The following is a 24207-nucleotide window of genomic DNA, read 5'->3' as shown; positions in this document are numbered from 1 at the left end:
GCTGAGTGAATTACATCCAGGCGAATGTTAATGAGACTAAAAAGGCCCTTGAAGTGACAACTCAGTAAAAGGCCATGCCTAATTGTGTGCATTTTATGTAGCAAAGCCATAGAAATAGAATAGGATTAGAATGAACATTCCCGTTCAAATCAATGTATTAGGATGGTCAGAGCGGTGATGTGTACCATTGTAGCGGGCCACTTCCATTAACAGACTTATGGCAAGGACTCACTGAGGTGAGGTTTTACAGTCTCCTTTTGTGACCAGATTTAACGTCCCCACTGACGGGTGTTGTCACCATAGCAACTAACAACAATCTGCGTTTTCTTTTTCACTGGTCAAAGGACCCCTGCCATTTAAATGTCCATTCTACTGCTGCTGTATGTGCTGCTTGTATTGTCAGGTCACCACAGACACCGAGTTTGTAACACTGCGAATGCAAGGGCTTTCATCACTGGGCCACCATTGTCTTACCTCATTCAGCAGTAGAGAGTGACTTAACAGACATTTATCTAAATACAAATAAAACAATATATTTTTCTAAATTGATTAACATCATATGTTTAATACATGGTACAATTCCAACAGGATAAAAAAAAATATGTTCCACACCGTTGACTACCGTACATATTTTTACCAAAATAAAGTCCCATGGGAACACTGGAAGGGGCGGGACTTAGCCTCTCTAGCACCAGCAGGCTGACCAGTTAAACGTTTCTGAGGATGAACAGTATGTCTGCTCATCCAGTGGATGTTTTTCTTGGACCATTTTTGTTAAATGTTATGTAATTTTGTCAAAAAAAAGTCAGAATTACTAACCATGTTACCTCAACAGCAATTTTCTGTAATCAACCAATATGATAGGTGCCATTTGGAATGATCCATTATTGCCTTTATGTTCAGTCGATGCAACCTGGCTTTATTCCTAATAATAAGGATAATTATAGTTAGATTAGAGGTGTCAGCCTGTAAAATCACACAAGCCTCACTCTACCATATAATTTTAGGTAATACTATGTTTCCTACGATATTGTAAATGTTGCTTTAGATGACTTTGCACCACCTAAAAAATCTATTCTCTGTTTAGCAGGGAGACTATTGTGAGCATGTTTGAAATTCCCATTACTTTGTATAAAGATCCTATACTTTTTATTATACATACTGTGGCTTAGGGCTGACGTTGTAACATATTCGTCAGATATGTTAAACGATCATGTGCTTACTCGGTTTATATTCATTCATTCAGAAAACTCCAAAGCTGCCTTCTCGTGTGGTTTCTGTGACTCAACAACAAGGAGTCTTTTTTTCCCCAGGCTGACATATTCAGTGAATGAGAATCGTTTGGCTGATATTTCCCAACAGTGAGAGTATTGTGTCGGTGCCGCCTAGAAGAGTGCAAAGAGAATGAGGACATTTACCTCCCTGACGTCATCCGACAAGGACACATACACACATGGGCTGAATGCTAACATGCGTGTGAGCATGGACATACACTGATACGGGGAGACGGCGGGGACCTGATGTCTTAGGATTTTATTAAACCGCATACCATTAATTCTGTCAACCAATCGATGGCCACTTAAAAAGGTCTGCGTGACCGCAATTTGCATTCAGTCCAGGTGGATCAATACAGCTCTGCTCCGGTCCACAGTCTGTGACACATGTCTGCATTAGCAAATCACCATGCCGGCTTCCATTAAACAGTCCATGACATGAGGGGGAGTGCACCAGTCACCAGGAGGGGTCGACTCATGCTACTCATATTGTAGATTGAGTCTATAGCCAATTTGCTAGTATTCAGTGGTTCTTGCAAAAAAAAAAAAAAAGCCACTCTATTTTTTCACTGACAGTTCCTCCTAGAGCTGCACTTCAGCAGGTGTCGAGCTAGCATGCAGTACAAATCTTGACTGGCTTTCAGTCTGGGTGAAGGCATCTAGGAAAAGGTCGCACGGAGGCAGGTTACACCGGTTTTATCTGGAAACTTACAGGAGCCGCATACTCACATGGCAATCAGCAGCAGCAGTGGGGAGTATTATTTATACTAATAACATTTACAGCTCAGTCAGGAAGGGACAAAGTCACATTCTCTTCAATTTTGCACAAATGCAAGACAGGAAGCCCCATTTGTTTTGCTCTTGGCCCCATTTTGTACTCTTGTAAAAGTTTTGTCGTCTCTTTTGGAATGTAAACTGTATGTTGTCACAAATGATTGGTTCATATGAGTCCATGTTTAACGTGTGTGAGATGCCCCCTCCTGTTTTGGCAGGCCGACCACCCTCTCTCTCTGCTCTCTGGCTTTCTCTCTCTACATGCATAGCTCGGCTGGTGGGTGTAAAAATAGCTGGGTTGGGGGGGTGGGGGGTGTCGGTCAATGGTCAGAGTTGGAGTTAGCCATGAGTTGGAGCTAACACTGCGCTGGCAGTAACGGTGCAACAGGGACAGGAGCGCCGCTGAGGCCAAAGGGAAGTGAAGTTCAGACTGAGGGGGTCGTCCCCCCTGGATGGTAGCCTGTAAGGTTTTTAGGGGGAGGGGAACCAGGATTATCAGAGTGATTAAAAGCACTCACTTAGATTCCTTTACCTTCTGATGGGATAGACTTGCAGACCTTTGCAGCATGGGCAACGCGGCCATGTGTAAGGTCTGCGGCTCAGACAAGGGCCTGAGGACCGCCGGGAGTCTGTCTAACCTGGACCAGAATGCTTTGCCAGACTTCTACTGTGCGGAGCATTTTCCTGAGCTGCCTCAACTGATGCTGGTAAGAACCCACGCTGGCAGGTGCAGCAGGCTGTGGCTCCCCTGTACTGCTCTTTTTACAGATAAAAAGGTTTTGATGAACTTTTTAAAGCAGAAACTTTGACCTCAGTGTCAGCTCTTGCTTTTTTTTAAATGTATTTTTGGGCTTCTTGATGACAGGTCTGTTGTTAGCGTTTGTCATTGACAGCAGCTTGCGTAGATCTGATACACATCGTGTTTTTAATGAAAATAAACTGCTTCGACTTTGTTCCGAATCCTGATTGGCGTCTTATAGGAAAAGATAGATGATTTAGGTGTTTGGGGTCCTTGTGCATCAGTGTGTAAGTGCATGAGGGAGTGGGTGGTGTCACTTCTCCTCACCCTTTAAAGGCCAGTGTGACATTTTTGCTGCTAAAGTATCCCTGCACAGCAGCATGTCGACTCTCGTGGCTAATTTGAAAAGCAACGTGTAATGACTTTAACAGCATGCCGCTGCTACTGAGAACTCAAGAACTCAACACCAAAAATATCCCTCACTTAGTTTGTAAAAATATATGTCAGTGGGTCAGCAATGTTTTGTTTGTTTCTAAAAAAAGGTATCTTGAATTACGTGACATTTTGTCTTTGGACTCTTTGAACTTTTTTTTTTTTCTCATATCCCCGAATTAGGAAGCTGCAAAAGAAGTCTAGCAAAATGTTTGGCAGTAGTCTAACTGGAAAACAAGTGTTTTAAAGATGAGCTGAAACATTTCAAGAGTATCTTGCTTCTATTTATTAGGTGTTTTTACTGCAAGCCCCAAAAATAATAGAAATTGCAATTTTTCTGCTAAACAGCATATGACATATGATGTAATCTTAGTTAGAATTGTCATTTCAACCTGATCACATAATACTTCCACACTGAATAAACTTCATAAAATGTGTGAGATGCATTTTAAAAGTGTTCATATAATGGATTTTTAATATCTGTTTTCTTTTAGAATAGTGTGAATCTATCTACGGTATGTATCTCTCTATCATTTATGATTTTATGTATCAGGACCTACTGTAGTTCCAGTTATGTCAGCCTGAGGATTATTCATTAGAACTGGTTATTTATACTCTCCTTTAATGGTTTGTAATATTTGATTATATAATTAATAAAGGCTGAATGTGGGTCCGAAGGACTGTCATTACTTGGGTTGATTTACGTGCTGCTGTTTCTCAAAACGATGGGTGTTTTCGTGAACTTTGTGTGCAACAAAACCCAAAGGATGTTAGCAGAAACGCACATAAACCGAGCCGTGCAGTTGCTAGTAAACAGAGTTGCTGTTATTCCGTCTGGTCAGCCAGGAATAGAATGTGCTTCTTCCTTCAAATAAACAAGAGCACAGTTGCAGTAGATACATGTGCGTGTTTGTTCTATGTCTTATTCCTTTATCATTAAGACATGATACAATCATATTATAGTATGTTGAAAACTTAATAAAAAGTTGAAAAAGATTGAGGAGATTGTGTCGCATGCTGAGCAGATATCAACAAGCAACGTTGTGATGTCGGTGTTGTTATTTTCATGATGTGTGACGGCTGAGTGGAGGGTGGAGACGGCATCCTCTGTGGACCTGTTGGCTCTGTATGCAGACCGGTGAGGGTCTGGGCTGGCTGGGATGTTGTGAAAGAAGCTTTCAACTGGACGCTGCAGACTTTTTAGGTCCTGGGTTGATGGTGGTTGTCTTGAAGCAGGTGGAAACGCTTTGCTGTAATAGTGATACGTTAAACACGGCTGCCTGTAAGAGTTAGTTGGATCCATCCAAGACTGTGTGTGTGTCTGTGTGTGTGTGTGTGTGTGTGTGTGTGTGAGATGATCTGCTGTACAGCTGTGATGACATCCACTTCTAAGGGAAGCAATGCCCTTCATGTTCTCTGTCTTTACTTTTGCTAGCTCTGCTGACAGACAGAGCCTTGTTGTCATGGTTACCTCCAGAGAGGGTAGTGCTCGTCTCCGTGGTAACTGGGAGGGGCAAGGATGCTCCCAGCCTGGGCACTGGTCTCTCAGACTGTGTGTGTGTGTGTGTGTGTGTGTGTGGGGTGGGGTGGGGGTGGGGGGGTGTTGGGGATCGGTTTGCATTATTGATAAAGCTCCTCGCGCTCCGCCGATAAAGGCGGTGACTTAGTAGATGAATGTTTGATGTAATGTGACGGGGGAGGAGGAGCTCTGGGGCTGGGCCATGTCATGCTTGGCAGGTTTGATTAGGTCATGAAGTCTAGACACGAGCTGGAACATAAGCAGGAACTGACATGACACATGAGGAAGATAGAAGATAAACATGATGCATTCAGTGTTCTTGGGGATATTCGTCATTTCACCAACTACCTAACTCCATTCTAAAAGCGATGACCTTCACGCCTGATGACTGTTCCTTTATTGACTTTTCCTCTTTATTGCAGACTCATCCCAAGCATGACCTTACTGTAACTGCAGGCCTTTTTTACAGTGTTCAGCACATTCAAAGCATGTCCCCATCACAGAGAGTGACAGACTGACTAAGCTCCTTACAACCAGGAGTTACGAAACAATTTCTGTAGGAAGCTGGCCGCCTTTCGCTCTCATGTTAAGTGCCGTCCCCTCAAAAGACCCACTTGTCTCATAGTCCTGTTGGTCTGAGTGTCACTATAGCAACCAACCAGTGGCCGAACGATGATTACGGCGACGTCCCGCATAATGTGACTGGGCAGCTCTGGAGGGAATGCCAGGATATTATCAGGCTCGAATGTGGTAATGGCTGCTTTGTGCCGCGCTGCTAGAAAACAATGCTGACCCTGTAGGCACATGCATGAGGCTGAATGAAACAGTCTTTAGAGGTATACACTGGGGGACACACAGCACTGATAACACATGATAGAGTACCCTCAGGAGTGTCCTTGCAGTGGAGAAAACATGATGCAGGGACCTCCAGGGTGTCCTTCCAGCTCTGCATGCAGCTGGTGCCCTTTTTATTATGCTTCCCCTCTGCAGACAGCCGTGGTTGAAGGCGTTATATAGTCTCAGGTTGTCCGTCTGAATGTGATACCTCTGGACAACACGTTCCCACTCCAATGCCCCAAATAATGCACCTTGGCCAGGGCTCCAACAGGCTTCAAGTCTCTGCAGGTTGACTCGTGTGGTGTATTTGCATGAATTATAATCGGCATACAATGTTAAGTGCAAGACAGTAGCCTGAAACATGGAGATGCATCGTAAAAGTGGTCGTGGCATAAAGCTCTAGTAGTCGTGAGTCTGAGTGATGCAATGCAGGTCTCTGCAGCAGCCAGACAGCAGCTGACTGCAGGTCAGCCACACAAGACAGGGACTATTTTGTATGTGCGTGAAATAGACATCCGTGCTGCAGTGTCACTGCTGATGTTATACATCATCATGGCGGCGTTCTTTCTGCTGATGTCTGCTTTCTATATGTGGAAACGTGGGCAGGGTGAAGTGATGCTGTAGGTGACCGGCTGTGATGAAGGAAAGGACACATCAAACTCTGACTCATGCTTGTCACAGCTGAACGGGTTGGTCCGTGAACGATTTAGGCAAACTGTGACCTTTACAGCCGATACGGTTACTCAGCTAAAGAAACAAAATCAGCTTAAAGAGTCGCCAACCGGTATGGTGCTACCGTATTTCTGAATCTGAACTCTGACCTCCCATCGGAAGCAGTAACGCACTTTGAATGCAGTAAAAAATAAGCATCACACAGGAGGTGCAGAGAGCCGGGAGCAGAAAACAAGCTGTGTGAGCCAGGATTTAGCTCCAGTTAAAGGCACCAAGTGGAAAATGCTGAATCATTCTGCCTCCTTACCGTTCTGGTCTGTTTCCAACTGCAGCACACTCACTATCCAAAAACAAACAGGGGACATGTCCTTCCCGACGCCCGGACAGACACATTAATGCGCACTAAGGAAACCGGATTATTGCTGCACAATTATTGCTGATAGTGATTGAATGTCAGATTCTGCTCAGTGCTAATTTGGACTTTAGTTAATTGCTGATGTGCATACATAATTATGTTCAAACAAAAGCAATTCATACCGCTATTCATACACAGTACTACCATAACAGTGAGATGCAGTAATAATGAGCCACGTGGTGCTCTCTTGTAAACCAACAAAGGTCATGTTGACATTCAGTATCACTCGCTTAAGCTCAAACAAATGCGTTGAATGTAGTATTCATGTATTATTCATGGTAACATTCAAACAGGATAAAAAAAATAGATTTATCCCTCACGATTGACTACTGTACATGTGTTTTTCCAGGTTTGGACGTTGTGAAGATTATATTTTTGAAAATCCGTTTCTCCTTTTTGTCTTCCAGTCGGACAGCAACACCAGTTTCCTGCGAGCAGCGAGAGCAGGGAACATCGACAAGGTTTTGGAATATCTGAAAGGGGGAGTGGACATCGGCACCTGCAATCAGGTAGGAGACGGATCATATAACGCCTACTCTCAACTGCACTCACTTTCCCTTTTCATGAAAGTGTGGGAATACGCTGTAGAAGACGATGTAAAACACCTGCTGGGAAACTATGAAGTCGTAGAAACTTATGACAAGCTAATAATAAGATAAGTGCAATTGTTCAAAGATTAATAAGGACAAATACAGGTGTGGATAATATTGGTTTCATTACATTTAGGAGTTCTAATACGCAAGCTTCTCCATAAGCACTATTTAATGGTATGCTTTTATGGTATGACAAGTCAAAAATGTTGCCATCTAAAATATTAAGTCATATACTGTAAGAATTAAAAAATGTAACGTGGATAAATGACATCATTGTTATCTTCTTCAAAGGCAAAATGATGAGGTTCAGCAACAAAGCGGCTTAAGCTGCCCACCTTAATATCTGCGATTGAAAATTGTTTGTGTCCACTCAGCCTTCCGTACCCACACAACAAAACTGTCCAACGGTCCTCAAACCGAGTATTTCTGTTGCATTTTGGTTTTGTTTCATTGTAATGGAGAGTGCAGTTTGGTTGTCTGGGAACATACGTTGTAGGAGACATGGTTGGACCTGATGTTAAGTCCAATATTTACGCTCCTTTTAGCTCTGTTTTGGTCTCCATCATCTCCTCTTTAGCAGCTAAATGCTCCACTTTGTTCTCCAGCTAGTCTCTAACTGACCCGTCTGCTGTTTACTGATGAGCATCTAGAGTACAATGACTTTATGAGAGCCGTTTCACTGTAAACAACTGCCTGCTGCTGCTGCGAACCGGCGTTAACACAGACAATGAGCTCAAGGGGGTTAAAATGCTGTGCAGAGCCGAGGCGAACTGCAGATGATGATGCAGTGACACAGCTCACATAACAAAGTCATTTGATGCAAATTAGCCTGTTAAGTGAGCCAATACAGCATATCAACCCACAGAATGTATTTTTCCAAATCCACCACTTATCTTTGCATCATTATCATAAGAGAATGTCTTTGCAGTCCAGTAGGGGAGAGGGCTGTGTCTGTTTCTTTATTTAGACCGAGTCATTATCTCCTCTCCTCTAAGATCATTAGCATTCCAGCCCTGAATGTGGAGGGCAATGAAACCTGATAGGATAAACAGTTGTGTCCTGGCAACAGCCATAATGAACAGCCAGGTAAACAGAAGTCACATGTAGTGGAAATCTGAGATTTGCTGGTGGCTCCGTGGTGCGTGACTGTTGTGTTATCAACTGATGTTGGCAGCACCGAGATATTCTGAGCTCCTGTGTTTGCAGGCTATGTTTCTGTTCACTGTATATCAGCTTGCTAGAAGTGCATAAATATGAATCATAGTTCATGTCACATAGTATCATCGTTCTGTCTCTATAAATAGGACTTTTATCCCGGACGACTGGAACGTCAACTAGTGTTGACTGACTGTCACATTACTTTTGACGTGGTTGGGTGTGATTATGAGAACAACCAAAGTACACCCGTCGGAGTACAAGGTGTGGCCTGTAGCACTTAAACAGTTTGAATGCTGTAAGAGTAAAAAGTGACAGCTCTCGTTGATTATCAAACCAAAATGAAATAATAATACAATAATCGTTGCAATAATAGTAAAAAAACTGCACTTATTTCACTGTCATTACATTACGAGGCAAATAGACCTTGATATAATTATATTATATTTGTTTTGTTTTTTCAATTTAATCGTCATTTTATCAAAAATATGATGATTTTTACGAAGCCTTTATGGCTGGAAAAATAAGTGCAGTTTAGTTGGGAACGTAATTTTGTAGGAGACAGCATTGCATATTGATGACATACCATTCCAAAGAAACCGATAATTTAGGTATTAACATCATATTGTTCAACTCCACTGGGAATTTTGAGCCGATAATATTATTTTGCACCGTTGCTAATCCTTACCGTTTCACTGAAAAGTCGTGTGAGACTAATGGGGATCAGTGTTTTACTGTTTTCTGATCCTGATTACAGCTCATTAACATACTGAGCTGATGATTAGGTGGTATTTGCTTTGATTATCAGCACCTCGTTTCTCTGAGACGACTCTGGCGCTGCCAAATTGCATTGTCACCACATCGCGTTTGCGTTGCTTTAAAATTGCTGGTGTAATGGATCGAACAGATAATTGGGCATCGTCTCCGAAGTGCTTTTGTTCATGTGGGCTGACAGAATGAGGTGTCCGCAGGAGTGGGCGTACAGGGCATGAAGGATGATGAAGGGGTTAGTGGATTTCTGGTGGAGAGTGGAGGGCATGGGGGGGTGTAGGAAGATGAATAGGGCCCCTGTGATTTATTGCAGAACTGGAGGTTGCTCGTTTGCAAGTGGCAGCTTCTTATGTTCCATATTTAAGCAAGAACGGAAACGTCGTGATTTTGCATACAGAATGTATGTAATGTCATCTATATGAGGGTGATTAACATCCAACTCCCAGTTTCCCTTCGGGACAAAAAACAGAGGAAGTCACGTATACATGTATCGCTATTTTTAATGTGCACATCGGAAAGTGACATTGGCGTTATGAGTCGAAGCTACGATTGGTCAACCGTTTCTCTAAACGGGAAAAGTCAATGGAGACAGTATCAGACAAACTGCAGATGTTGAAAGAACATTGAAACATAGGATTATGGTTTGGCACGCTACATGTCCATCCATCACCCAGATCTTCACATAAAGGACAAACAGAGTGTCGGTATTGGACGTAAATCCCGAAGTGCAGAATTGTTAAATTTGGACATGATTCACAGATACATGGCTGCAAATCAAATTTGAAAAATAACAAGGCCACAGAACACAGCCATGCTGTAAAGATTTCAAACATTTCCATTAGAAATGAAACCAAAGCACCATGAATAAAGGCAATAAAGAATAGGAAGAGAGCATAGGATAAGGACTGATACACACACACACACATCTGACCCTTAATTCATTATAAAGTTAATGTGTTTTGGTATGTATGTGCATTAGCATACATGTAAAAGTATGTTTTTAAAATAATTAAGTAATTATACTTTTATAAGTTGTTTGCCAAATTGTTCTGTTATTGAGGATGGGAGAGTTGTTCTCTTTAATTGAAAATGTGAAATAGTTCACTACTTTGAACTAGTATTTTTGTGCCAACACACTGGTTAAGTGCAGCGGTTAATGAGGCCCGCAGCATGCAGGCAGATGCATGAACATGTCAACTGATCCAAAAACAGCAGGACTCAACTGAGATACATATTCAGCTCTCTTACTGAACAGATGCCTCCTGCCAGCTGGGCAAAGGAAACTGAAGCGTCACTCTCTTGGTATCCCACAGGGAGCCTCTGTAGGGACCCTAGGCCTCAGGGAGCTGGGTGATGAGGGTTAGTTTGGCAGTCATGGAGGAAATGACTTATCGACTCTTTTTTATGCTGCAGCTGAAAGCCTGTGCTGATGAAAGGGATATTAAATCAATGCTGGGTCACTGAGACTACAGGGGCAAACTACAGTTCAACAGCCCTGCATTCACTAAATGTTTTCACTAATGAACTGTATATTTCATTACTTTGGGGCAATGTTGTATTAGAAAATTGTATATAAATTAAACTCCACTTACACTAAATTAAAGTTACACTTATGTTGACATTATCCTGTTTGACTCTGCAATACGAATTGTAATAAGTAGCTGAGTAGCCCGGATATTTCATTTATCAAGTTATCATAAATGTGGGAGTGTGCAGTGCTTATGTTAAATATTTACAGGCATATATTTTTTGTTGCATTTTTTAAATATGTAAAGAAGTTTTTAAAATCTGGTCTCAATATGTAGTCAATAAATGGTCGATATCAGAGCTAGAGAGGCAATGTTGAAATGATGTCTTATGCTCACAACCCAGGCCGTCCCACCTCCTCCCTGCCAACCAAGTAGCACATGACACCCATGAGCCCAATACAGATATTAATAGAGGTCATGAGTGATTTCTAACCTATAACTACGTGTGTGCGTGTATTCATTTATTATTATACGTATAGTATTTTTCAATCAATCCCCTTTGTTTACATGTATTGTCTCTGCCATCAATAATCAATGTTTGAGTGAATGGGATCAACACAGCACCATGGAAAATAAGAGGATGTTTGCTTGACACACACACACACACACACACACACACACACACACACACACACACACACACACACAGCTATTTATGTCTTCGTACCCAGGACTGGCTCTGCTCCACAACAGCATAACATGGCACAACATCATACACAACTTTGATAGCTATAGCTTTGATATTTCAGTCCCTCCACATGTAAGTGAGAGTCACATGGTCTAAAGATGGAAACTGAGAAAGAGTGGCAGGCTCATCTAGTTATGGACCTGCTGGAGGAGGTAAAGCCTTCTCTTTCTATTTGGACCTGACTCTGTAGGGTTTTTGGACTTTGGGCCTGACTTTTCCTTCCCACTGTATTTTTTCCAGAATGGTCTTAATGCACTGCATCTGGCAGCCAAGGAGGGCCATGTGGATCTGGTCCAGGAGCTGTTGGAGAGAGGTGCAGCAGTGGATTCAGCCACAAAGGTAAGTGATCATAGTCTCAGACTAGGTGCTGCCAGGATCTAGTTGTAGAGACTAGCAGAATCTATGCTAAGGAGTCCTGAAGCCACAACAGCTTACTGTGATCGTGAATGCAGCCTAAACAAAGATACGTGTCCCCTTAGAGGTTTTCTCTATACGTCTTTCTAATCAAATGCTACTTCTGATTGTGCTTCTGTACTTTGTCTTCATGCAGAAAGGGAACACAGCGCTTCACATCTCCTCTCTAGCTGGTCAGGGTGAAGTGGTGAAGATCCTGGTCAAACGAGGAGCTGACATCAACGCACAGTCTCAGGTGAGTCCGGGTCCTCGGAGTCGGAGGTTTGATGAAGTAAACGTAGGAGATGTTGATGGCCTGTAGATTATCGGTGACCTCTTGTATCTGCCTGTGTGCTTCTAGAATGGATTCACTCCGCTGTACATGGCTGCTCAGGAGAATCATATGGATGTGGTGCGATACCTGCTGGAGAATGGAGGCAACCAGAGCACCGCTACTGAGGTGAGGGAAGTGTGTGTGTGTGTGTTTTTAACATTGGACTTTATGCCATTATTTTGCAGCCATCAATCAAAATTTCATGGAATCCATCCTGAAGGTGTTGAGACCTCCCACTCTGTCAACCTGATGGTAGCGCTAGAGGAAAAATGATAGGAAGTTATTAGGACACATCCTCTGGGAAATCGAATGACAAAGTGTCTCGGGACATGACCATAAAGTGGTCGGCCGGAGCTCCGCCGTCATCAGGAGATCAGTAAAGTCATTAGAATTCATCCTCTGGGCACCATGAACGTCTTTACAAAATGTCACGGCAATCCATCCAGTTTCCAGTGACTTTTAGGTCTTGACCAAAGTGGACGACTCTCTGACTGACATTGACATCGAGAATCCTCACTGCTAGCTTGATCACTCTTTACCTAAAGTGCAGATTTTATTTATATATTTAGATTAGTTTTTTAGTTGTATTGACGGCAGCTTCACAGCGATCGGAGTAGCGGCGAAGTAAAAGCCAATGGGATTAATGATTGATTGAAAACAGTATGTTCTGTTAAAAGGATGTAGAGCAGCAGAGTGGTTGTTGTTGTACTGATTAAATCATTGCTTCCCTTAATGGACATTATTCTGAATTTACTATATCAACTGTTAAAAGCACAGGACAGATAATTACACCTTCCTTGTTGTTTTTTTTTAGCCCAACCTCATTACTGAATGTACCTGTTCTTGCTATTATTTGAGATGTGGTCATTATGTTATTTTTGGTAACTTGTATTTTGGTGGAACTGGATGACTTTTTGATACATATCAGCCAATTGTTTTAACTGTAACAAAACATAACAAAGAACAACAACAAAAACATCAGTAAATTCTTTTTTTTTAATTTTTTTTTTTTTAAGTTGGAAGACTCCTTAGTGAAATAAGATAGATCAAGTTGGGAAGAAAACAATAGACATGTAGTAGACAGGGCAGACATTTAATTAGTCTCCATAACTTGAAGCATCCGTGGCTCCCCGGAGAGAGAATTTTGTTTTTCCAAACTTAAAACAGTAACATCCCATCATTCAACCAGATTGAAAAGGGTGGTTTTGAAGATTTACAGAACAGTAGCATCAGATGTGGCCATTATTTTAATACTAACTACACTGAATCTCTTTCATCCAAACAAGTCTGGAGATAAAACTTTGGAGAATTAACTGAACATTAAGATTCTCATCACTTGTCTCCCTTCACCCAGGACGGCTTCACCCCTCTGGCCATCGCCCTCCAGCAGGGCCACAACCAGGTGGTTTCCGTCCTGCTGGAGAATGACACTAAAGGAAAGGTCCGTCTGCCTGCCTTGCACATTGCCGCCCGCAAGGACGACACCAAGTCGGCCGCCCTGCTCCTCCAGAACGACCACAACGCTGATGTCCAGTCGAAGGTACGCAGCACGGCAGGGTCGGACTGGGGAGTGTGGCCTGTGTGGAAGTCAAGCTTACGTTTGTTTGTGCCCGTGTGTCCGAACTGTGGTAATGAGGGCTTTGAAGTATGTGAATGTGTCTGTAGTGGATTTGGCTAAATATGTGATATTTGAAGGTAAAGCGTTGAAAACCAGTTGAGTTTTTAAATGTCTATTGGTTTTATCTTTACTAACACTGGGGTTCACCCACGAGAGTCTGTTAATGGAGAGACCTTGTTTGCAGCTGCTGTTAAAATGTGAGCTGCATCTCAATCTGTTGATTTGGATGGAAATCAGGCAAAGTAGGCGAGTAGGTGGAAACATACAATAACATGGAAGGTGATGTGTGTGGATGTCTTATGTGTGGGCTGAACTGTAGTTGTAATAATGACATCATGACATTACTGCTGATGATGATGCTACAAGCCTCCGTGATGAGGTTTCTGCACACAAAGGTCATCTCTCAGCACATAGCCATGACCTTCCTACCCGGGTCTTCACATTTCTACACCAAAACATAATGTATGGTTCTACCTAAGGTTGTGATATTTCCCTTATTGTTCTGCTGATGATGTGCCCGTCCACTGATTATATTTTAGCCCTGGACAAAGAGTTTTCTATCTGTGATGGAGATTCAGGCAGGACAAGGAGGACAATTCCCTCCTGTGTCCACAAAGTGGCCTTTCTGGTAGAAAAGTGCCAGAAAAGGGGAGCCCTTTTTAAAATATACCTGTGACAACAATGTCTGGACAACATATGACCACTCTAACCAGGGTTGTTTGATAGACTAGCATCACCCCTTTGCTTTTAGTATCTATGCGGGGTACTATCTAGTCCCTCTCACAGCAGGTGTAAACAGGGTCCCCCAAATGTCTGATTTAGCGAATGACAGAAGACCGCTAACATGTCGTGATGTACTGTCCATCTGTCTGTCTGTGCATCTTCTCTTCCTGTCTCCTGTTCAGTGTCTCTGTGCCTGCCACGTCACTCCCGGTCCTGCCACTAACTGGGTCTCTCCCTCTTTTTCCTTTCCCTCTTTAAATACCACTTCTCACACACTCCCCCCCCCCCCATCAACCCTCCCTCCTTCCTCGCTGCACCGGTGTCTAAGTGTAGCACTGTCCACTGCATGGAATGTGCCGCTGTCTGCAGGTTGTATGGTGCTGATATTCAAGGCTGCATGCAACCAGTGAAGGGGGGGGTGGGGGGGATGGGATGGAGGGGCAAACCGCTATTGATGGGAAATCACATCTGTTGATGTAGAAACAATTCATCATACCACAGTGGCTTTAAGTGACGTGGCTAAGATGATTTACTGCACCGCAGTAGTTTATCCGCCTTCCTGAATGTTAAATATTGCTTCAGTAACTATATGTCTCAACCAGGCTCTGATTATGTTATGTAACAAAAGACTATATAACGCCATATGTGGTTGAGCTGCTGCCCCGCTCGATATGACTCATAGGAAGAACGGCTATAAACAGCAACATGTACAGTCACACTCAGACACATATGTTCACGTAGAACACGGACTGCAGTCGCACGCAGGACTGCAGACGTGGGACGATGTAGGATCTGATCACAGATCGTGATGGAAAACGCTCACAGAGTGGATGGAAGTGAATTTCTGTTAATAATCGTAAATATCTTGACTTTAAAAAGCTGTCTAGCTCACTGTTGCAGTAGAAGTGAAAATTAGAGCCTGATTTTAAAAAAAAATACAGGATCCAAAAACACATACGTTTTATTTATTTATGCAGGAAAACCTATTATTTGATTGTTTTTTACTAAAATAAGATGCGTCTCTGAAGCAATTCAATTCATTTTTTTGTTTTTTACGTAATTGATATCAGTACGTTTAAGAGGCAATTTTAAGAGTTTTTATTGTATTTCAATGATTATTGGATAATGTCGTGAATCACAAGACCGATGAATTAATAATGAAAGGCAGTGATCCAAACCAGCCACGTCTCTTGCCTCGCCGCGCTGCTGTGCGTCTAATTACAGTGCAGTAATGTGTGAAAGAAGCCTAACTGACCTGATCTTTCCCTCCCTCATTCCTCCTGCTTCAGATGATGGTCAATAGGACTACTGAGGTATACACACGCTCCTTGACTCTCCACAGATTCACGATACAGTCCCATCCCGTTATTTCTCTTTTCTTTCCCTCCACCGTTTATTTATTATTCCACTGCACTGCATCACGCAAACAGGGAATCATTTTACAGTTTCTGTTTGGTTTTGTATGATAGAAGGTCAACATGCACGGCTGAGACTACTGGCCAAGCTACTGCCATGTGTCCTGCGCTCAGACACCACTGCTTATATTTCATTTTCAGCTTTGGATTTTATTTATTCATATTCTGTTTGTGTACGTTTCTGTTGTTTTATCCCCAGTTTATATTTATTTTTTCACCAGCTCAGGACGCCACTTTTCTTTCTGTCATATCTGACCCCTAATGCGTGTACAATATCTATAAACAACATCATTATTGAGATGTAAGCTTTATTGATTTGTTTGAAATGATTATGTTTATCTCCTGCAAGCATTTGTGCTAATGTATGTGTTAAACAGCTATGAGTGTATATTGTCCAGTATTCTGTCTCGTACTTTTGTCTGTTTATGTCATGTTGCATGATTTCTAGAGATGCACTATGAGCTACTTACCGGTAGTTTAAAACAGTTTTGGTTAAATTAAAGCATACAATATAATATATTCCTAGTATGGAAGTATGGAAGTCCAGGGCTGCCAAAATAAAAATGAAATCATTGAAATGTTATTTTCCAGTTGTGTGCATAAAAAGTTCTAAAACATAGTTTTATTTTATGTTCAAATGCATAAATAAGCTGTCAAAGCAAAAGCTTTATTGGCAGTAGGGATGAAGCCCCACAATACAATATTATCACAATATTATACACTACGATCTTATTGTGACATGCTGAGGAATGGAAAAACATTTTTTAGACTGTCTTTTGTCTAATAATACAAACAATCACTATGTCTTTGTTTTTACCAACTTCCTGCCAAACGTGCTGACTTTATCCATGAAAAACAAAAACTGTCCATAAACCAGAGCAAATTAATTGAAATAGTATCAATTTCATTGATTTGGACAAATATGATGAAACTTGATGTTTGGATTGCATATTTTCTGCCAAAAAAAGAAATTTTTTTGCTCAGTCAATATGGCAGTGTTTTGCTTTTGAATATACTGAAACATATTTATCCAAAGAATTTTCCTTTTCATATTAATTTTGGTTGTAATTCTACATTTCAAACATTTAACAACATGCAAATTTTTTCCTGATGTCCTCAATTCACACACAAATAGAATAATTAATTTTGGAGAAATGATCGTATTTTATTATTGGCAGTCCTGATCTTCTATACATGAAACTTCCTGATCAAGTATTCCAATGCATGCTTCTATAGCGATTGCTGGCATATGACTTTTACTCTTTTACTACAACAATGCATATAAATAATGACATGGGAAGCTTATGGAGCTTTACAGGTATTACCTGCTAGCCCAAAGACTTGGCATTGAATAGCATGTTGCATCCACGCTACCTTCATTTGCACCATTCTAAGCTTTTGACTGTAAAGTTTTTAAAGCCATCACGTTAGTCACTGTATTCTTCACACTTTTGTAAACACCTTTTTCACATTAAATCGGACCACACTTACAGAACGGCAAGGTAAGGCAAGAATCTCACACCTACTCTAACCTGCTCTGCAATCTCTAACTTTTCTCATGTGATTCTCATTGCTAACTCTAAAACCTCTATGACGTACAGTTGACATAGTGCACTTTGGTGTTGATGAGAAATGTTCCCTCCTCTTTATGAGTTTGCTATCATTTGGCGTTTCTTTGGGGGGGGGGGGGGGGGGGTAGCTGATATTGTTTGTCCATCTTTGCGTCAATCCTGATGATTGTCTGTGTGAACTGTAAACTTTTTTTTTCTGCTTCAGTTTTTGTCCTTTCAAAAGTTTTTTTTTTTAAGCCTAGGAAAGGCCGACTTTTACTTTGTGTTTCTGTGTTTCTGTGTTTCTGCATGGATGTGTTTTGGGGTTGTGCGTACGGGTGCTTCATATTCTGAAAGAAAATCTGACTTTTTTTCCTGAGACTTCTTCTCTCCCATCAATTTCTTTGCTTTCAGTTTGGTTTTTGTACACCTGTGTTGCTTGATGCGACAGCTGCATGTTTGGGAGGACTAAAGATCAGGAGATCGTTTCAAAGTTGGAGGACGTGAAGTAAAGGCCGACGTCTGACCTCTGCCCTCCTCTCTCTGTATCTCTCTCTCTCTTTCTCGTCTGTCTTCCAGAGTGGATTCACCCCCTTGCATATCGCCGCCCACTATGGCAACGTCAACGTAGCCACACTGCTGCTGAACCGAGGGGCAGCGGTCGACTTCACGGCGAGGGTAGGGTCCCACGCTGATGAGCAACGTTATCTGGGTCCGATAGGGAAATTTAAATCATTCGACTGGAACACTTCTGTACAAAAAAATCTCTACACATGTTTTAAACCTTTACAAATTGTAGTGTTCGGGCTCCTCTTGAGCTACATGCAGTCACATTTCAGTCTTCTGACAGAAAAGATCAGCTAACACACCTCACAATACACCTGCTGTGAGGACGCAGTGTAACTTCTTCATCTCGTCTCACCACCACGTTAATTTCTGGTCCCTTCCCTTTTTAATATCACCCAGCAAACAAATTCAGAGGTGCTATTTTTATCCATGTCAGTAGTGTGGGTAAAAATAGCTCTTTTCTCTCGCCCTGCACTCCTCTAAGCCTCAGCGGATTGCTTCCGTAGCTGACAAGGTTGTTGGAGAGATTTAATAATCATTGTGGTTAAAAGGTTTGAGAGAGTGCGCTCATTCTCCGCATGTGTACGACCGACAGTCCGCCAGCTGTTTGAGTTCAGGTTTACGTTTAGCTCAACACAGTACACCGAACAATATGTTAAGGAAAGCTAATTTCAGGGTACCAACATAGAAAGATAACCATGCATAAATTGTGGATTCCAATGCCAGTTCATGTATTTTCATGGTTATTTTCTTACATCCTTTTTTTAAACATATGATAAATGACATATAGCATTGACTCCTTATATACAGCCATATGAATGTGCACTCAAAGTGTTTTTCTCTCTGTAGAATGGGATCACTCCTCTACATGTGGCATCCAAGCGTGGCAACACCAACATGGTTGGCCTGTTACTGGACCGTGGATCTCAGATTGATGCAAAAACAAGGGTGAGTATCGGGAGAAGTGGAATTTTGGTAATATAACCTGGTAACTGTATTGAATTACATTAAGAGGGAAATGTATTTTTGTCATGGAGTAGATTTGGTTGACGTATCAAATTAATTTGAACCGAGCCTGCTAGATTATGGAGGAGTGGACGGGTCAAAAACCACCATGAGGCTGCTGTTAGCATCCTGTTTACTTTTATTGCGTTTTTAAAAAAAAAATGTATCTCGTAGTGACTTTAAGCCAAACCATGAAGGTTTTCAGAAAACCTAATCAAGTAGTTTTGTTGCCTAAACCTCAGTATGTCGTTTTGCAGTGCCATTTTTTACGAAAAATATTTGTTATATTATGTTTAGAAAAATAATATTTGTTAGAAAAACATGTTTCCAGGTAAACATCCACAGGGGAAAAAGTTTTTGTCTGCAATAGTGGCGACAGATGTGAACGTGAAAGTGCAGTTTTGTTGTACTGGAACATACCTACATCCACAGGGATGTAATGTCAGGATGATCCAGAAACGTAATTACCCGCGTTAGTGACAACAGATGTGAATGTGAGCTCAATGCTGTTGTTTTCAGCTCAGCTCGCCGGATTAAATTCAGTGCCCCATGACCTCCGCTCAGGGTTTTTTAAATGTGTGCCAGTCATGTTATTAGCTATGTCTGATTCTAACGAACACAAACAACATCCAGACCGGGTTAGCCGCCGGCTACTGTGTTGACTATGAACTATGAATACATGTGTGTGATCCGTAGGACGGCCTGACTCCCCTTCACTGTGCCGCCCGGAGTGGACATGATACAGCTGTGGAGCTGCTGCTGGAGAGAGGAGCACCCATGCTGGCCAGGACCAAGGTGTGTCAGCTGTCCATTCACCCTTTTCCAATTTAATAACAGACACGTGAAAGACACAGAAAACATATACACAAGAAACTAATGACACAACAAGACAGATATGAGGGCAGGCTGAACGCTGATTGGTGGAAACAAAGGGAGCAGGGGCTAATGAGACTAATACAACATATGAGATGCACTTAAAAAAGGAGGGAAAACCACAAAGACAGGAAGTCAAATGAACACAGACACAGGAACTCCAAAATAAAACTGTAAATTCACTAAACAAAAACCCCAGATTATATTTACTTTGGGCTTCCTGTTCTTAAGGTAGGAAAGTAAATCTCTCTCGCTAAATTCTCACACTCTTAAGCCTTTTTTCTTTTATCGGGTTGTTCCTCCAGCAGTCAAGGTTTCCTATGATGAGCATTGTTGTTCACCTCCACCAAACTCTTTCACCTTTTAGAACGGACTGTCTCCTCTTCACATGGCGGCACAAGGCGACCATGTCGACTGCGTCAAACACCTCCTGCAGTACAAGGCTCCCGTGGACGACGTCACGTTGGACTACCTGACGGCGTTGCACGTGGCAGCTCACTGCGGTCACTACAGAGTCACCAAACTGCTGCTGGACAAGAGGGCCAACCCCAACGCCAGGGCACTGGTACGAAACCAGTAGATGCATTAACAATCCTAGCGTGGGAAGATACAGTTCAAGGGGATCTGATGACTAACACACAGTCATGTTAAATATTGTGTGTTTGTGCGTGACAGAATGGCTTCACTCCGCTGCACATAGCCTGTAAGAAGAACCGAGTCAAAGTGATGGAGTTGCTGGTCAAATACGGAGCCTCGATTCAGGCCATCACAGAGGTACGGCACACACCACCCTGAACCTACTGGGGCGACTAGAAGGGTCCGAGTCCGGTTGGCCGGTGTCATATCTGGCTTTACCTCACAGTCATAGAGAAGACCCTGCATTGACGATTAACTTTTGAGGGACTCATATATTTTCTCAGATTACGTTTTTGAAGTACTTTCATCCAGGAGGCCGCTGATTTTGTCAATGTTGACTTATTTAGATTTAAGTTTGAATTAAAAAAAGACTTCCTATTTTAAGCCAAACCATGAATGAGCTTAACATAAACAAGTAGGGTTTTTTTGGCTTAATTCCTCTTTATTCTTTCATGTTAACCATGTTTCAGTTTTGACTGTAATCTGGGATGAAACAGGTTTTACCCTGAAACATAATTGAGAATGCAGTTTAGTTCTATGAGAACTTGATTTTGTAGAGGACAAATTATTTTGTGTGTTAGTTTCTGAAAAGTATTTTCTACCAAGGTCAGAAATCATTCGATGACATCATGTAATATGTGCATGTTAATACGTTTGATGAGCTCTCCTTGAGTTAAAAGAGAGATTTGATCCTATTGCGTCGCTCCCCTTCCTGTCCAGTCTGGTTTGACTCCCATCCACGTGGCGGCCTTCATGGGTCACCTGAACATCGTCCTGCTGCTGCTGCAGAACGGAGCCTCGCCTGACGTCAGCAATATTGTGAGTGATGAAAAAACAAGCCAATCATTTGGAAGTTAGTTGTTTTTAAGTCTGAAGACAGTCTGTAAAGGTGTATTGACTCTGCTGAGCCGTATGTTGTGTGTACAGCGTGGAGAGACGGCGTTACACATGGCAGCCAGGGCGGGTCAGGTGGAGGTGGTCAGGTGCCTGCTGAGGAACGGAGCAATCGTGGACGCCAGGGCACGGGTGAGACTGCTGTCACCTCTAGTAGACCAACTTCAGTATGTCGTCTCCATGAAAAACAAGCAGAATGAGCGCTGATTCTCATCCCCTGTGCCGTCTCCAGGAGGACCAGACTCCGCTCCACATTGCGTCCCGTCTGGGAAAGACGGAGATCGTTCAGCTGCTGCTGCAACACATGGCCCATCCCGACGCTGCCACGAACAACGGCTACACCCCCCTCCACATCTCGGCCAGGGAGGGTCAGGTGGAGACGGCCTCGGTCCTGCTGGAGGCCGGAGCGTCACACTCGCTGGCCACTAAGGTGGGTTGAAGTGACGCGTTTGGTCTTTAAAATTTGACTCCTTTCACACCGACTCCTGGAAGAGGAGTCGGCATGCAGCAGAGCTCCACACTAACTTGTGAAAGTGGAAGCCAGGATGGAACCAGGCACACCCTTCTGGTTGCTGTTGGTATTGACATTTTTAATCACCTTATATTTAGAGTAAATCAGATACAACACAGTTTTACATTAGCTAAATAATGAATTAAACATTACGTAAATGGATACAATATATTTTACAGTAACTGAACAATGCAGTCAAACAACTTGCTCTGTTATTATTATCACAACAATGATAAATACAGCTGATACAGAAATCCACTTAGGGAAAATATGGAAGTGGCCCACTACAGCGGCAGCAATGGGAATGTCCCTTCTACGTTTTTATTTCTATGATTCCTACGGTCTTAAAGGAGAGACAAAGCACTTTGTGATACAGCGTGTTCATCAGGGTTCAGTAGCTCTCCTCTCTCCCACCCTTGATGTCTCTCTCCTTGGTTTCTCTCTGGGGAGTAAGGGTGCGGCCGTCGCTACGGAAACCAAATAGGGACAAGTTGTTGGTAACACTCTTCATCCATGCAAGCATGCTCCTTATAGTCCTCGTCCTTGATTTGCTTCGACTATTATGTTTTTTTTCCCCACGTCTCAGTCTAAGGAAGCCCTCTCCTCCGTCTCCTCCACATGATTTCTGTCTGTTTTTTTCCAATCACCTCTTACATCAGATATAATCCGCGGTTTGACAAACAAAGGCTGGTTCCATCCATGGGCAGGGCTCGGTCCTTAACACGCTGGTCATGTGGTTTCAGCTCCAGTCTCCACTGTCTTTCAAAATGGTTTAAGTGCCCCCTCTGCTGGTGTATTGTGGAAGTTAAAGAATTTAAGGTTTAAGGTTACCTAGAGTTGCATCAGGATGTCAGTCGGCTGGGATTTCTTTTTTTATTATTATTGTTTTATGTAATGAACAAAGATGATGAGATTTTAATATTATCTTGTATGTAAAAAAATACCTGTCAATATGAAAATATTCTAGTAAATTAGCTATTATTCATGTTGTTGAATAATATGGAAAACTGTATTTTTCATATTAATTGTCCAAGTTTTATAACATGTTACAATGGCTCAGTTTGGTCTAAAAAGTGCTTTTGTCTTACAATTTTGAAATGATACAAATATTTATGTTTAGACATAACACTAAAGGGAAAAATAATATTGATAAGCTATGACTCTGATTTAATTTGACCAGATTTAACCTGTTTATACTTTCTTAAAACACATTTCTTAATCTCCCTCCTCTGGTTCTTTCTCTGCACAGAAAGGTTTTACTCCCCTGCATGTGGCGTCCAAGTATGGAAGCCTAGATGTGGCCAAACTTCTGCTGCAGCGTCGGGCCCTGCCTGATTTTGCTGGGAAGGTAAATAAACTCCTTATAAATCATTATAGTTTTCAGTGTTGCGTATGATGTACAATATGACTCAAATCATGTCCACTCTCTAAATGTTTTGTTGAAACCCTTTTCCTGCATGTCGATGTAAACATTTAAAAACACAAATTTTCTATATTGCGGTGAAGTTGAGTACAAGAGCACTGGTAAGCCTGGTTTCTGTAAAGCCAATCCTTCATTTGGATTAACAGTGTTATATTCCAGCAAACATTAAACTGATAACAACAATCTTTTTACATCCAACTTCCTGTTTTTTCTTTGAATATGTTCGTCTTTGCATCATAATAAGGACCCACTTATCTTTTGCTGTCTAATGTCACTAATTCACCTCAACCTGCAGTCTAACTGTGTGTGTGTGGTGTTAAAGGTTTGCTGCTGCACTAACTGCTCTTTAATACACTGAGCGTCCATCCCCTTACAGAATGGCCTCACCCCGCTCCATGTTGCAGCACATTATGATAACCAGAAGGTGGCGCTCCTGCTTTTGGACAAAGGAGCGTCCCCCCACACTATGGCCAAGGTGAGAGTCTGTAAGCAACCAGGTCTCCAGAAAAACAAAAGCCTTTATGGAATACCATGAATAAAATGAGAATTTGTACTTTTTTCATAGTATCAAGTTTGGTTAGCCAAAAAGCACAAATAGGTTTTGTTTTGTTTCACTTTCATATGTTTTTTAATAAAACAGATTAACACATTTTCATAGTGTTTAAAACTGTGACCATTTGGTCTAAAAAAAAAAGAAGAACATAACTGAGAGTGCAGTTTAGTTGTATGAGAATTCTGTAGGAGAGGGTTGGTATTTTTAGTAATGTCCTACCAAAGCACGCTCATGGCAGTTCCCAAAAAGCCTTTTGGTGTGTGAGGTTTTAAGCCGACGAATCAACAATGAGCGTTCTCTCAGCTGACTTTCCT

General features: G+C 42.0%; 1 protein-coding gene across 1 annotated transcript in view; it reads left to right on the top strand.

The window, feature by feature from the left end:
* The window catches only part of ank2b (ankyrin 2b, neuronal), a 77092-nt gene that overhangs the window by 11909 nt on the left and 40976 nt on the right, over positions 1–24207 (top strand). The window contains exons 2-17 of the mRNA XM_084002639.1: positions 7070–7171; positions 11639–11737; positions 11949–12047; positions 12153–12251; positions 13480–13665; positions 15756–15779; positions 18011–18109; positions 18848–18946; positions 19700–19798; positions 20244–20441; positions 20552–20650; positions 21233–21331; positions 21440–21538; positions 21639–21836; positions 23167–23265; positions 23717–23815. Of these exons, the coding sequence (XP_083858765.1) occupies positions 7070–7171; positions 11639–11737; positions 11949–12047; positions 12153–12251; positions 13480–13665; positions 15756–15779; positions 18011–18109; positions 18848–18946; positions 19700–19798; positions 20244–20441; positions 20552–20650; positions 21233–21331; positions 21440–21538; positions 21639–21836; positions 23167–23265; positions 23717–23815 (1797 nt within the window). The remainder of the gene's footprint in view (positions 1–7069; positions 7172–11638; positions 11738–11948; positions 12048–12152; positions 12252–13479; positions 13666–15755; positions 15780–18010; positions 18110–18847; positions 18947–19699; positions 19799–20243; positions 20442–20551; positions 20651–21232; positions 21332–21439; positions 21539–21638; positions 21837–23166; positions 23266–23716; positions 23816–24207) is intronic.

This window comes from Eutrigla gurnardus (assembly GCF_963514095.1).
Source record: "Eutrigla gurnardus genome assembly, chromosome: 23".
Taxonomy (NCBI): domain Eukaryota; kingdom Metazoa; phylum Chordata; class Actinopteri; order Perciformes; family Triglidae; genus Eutrigla; species Eutrigla gurnardus.
This window is presented reverse-complemented; position numbering and strand designations above follow the sequence as displayed.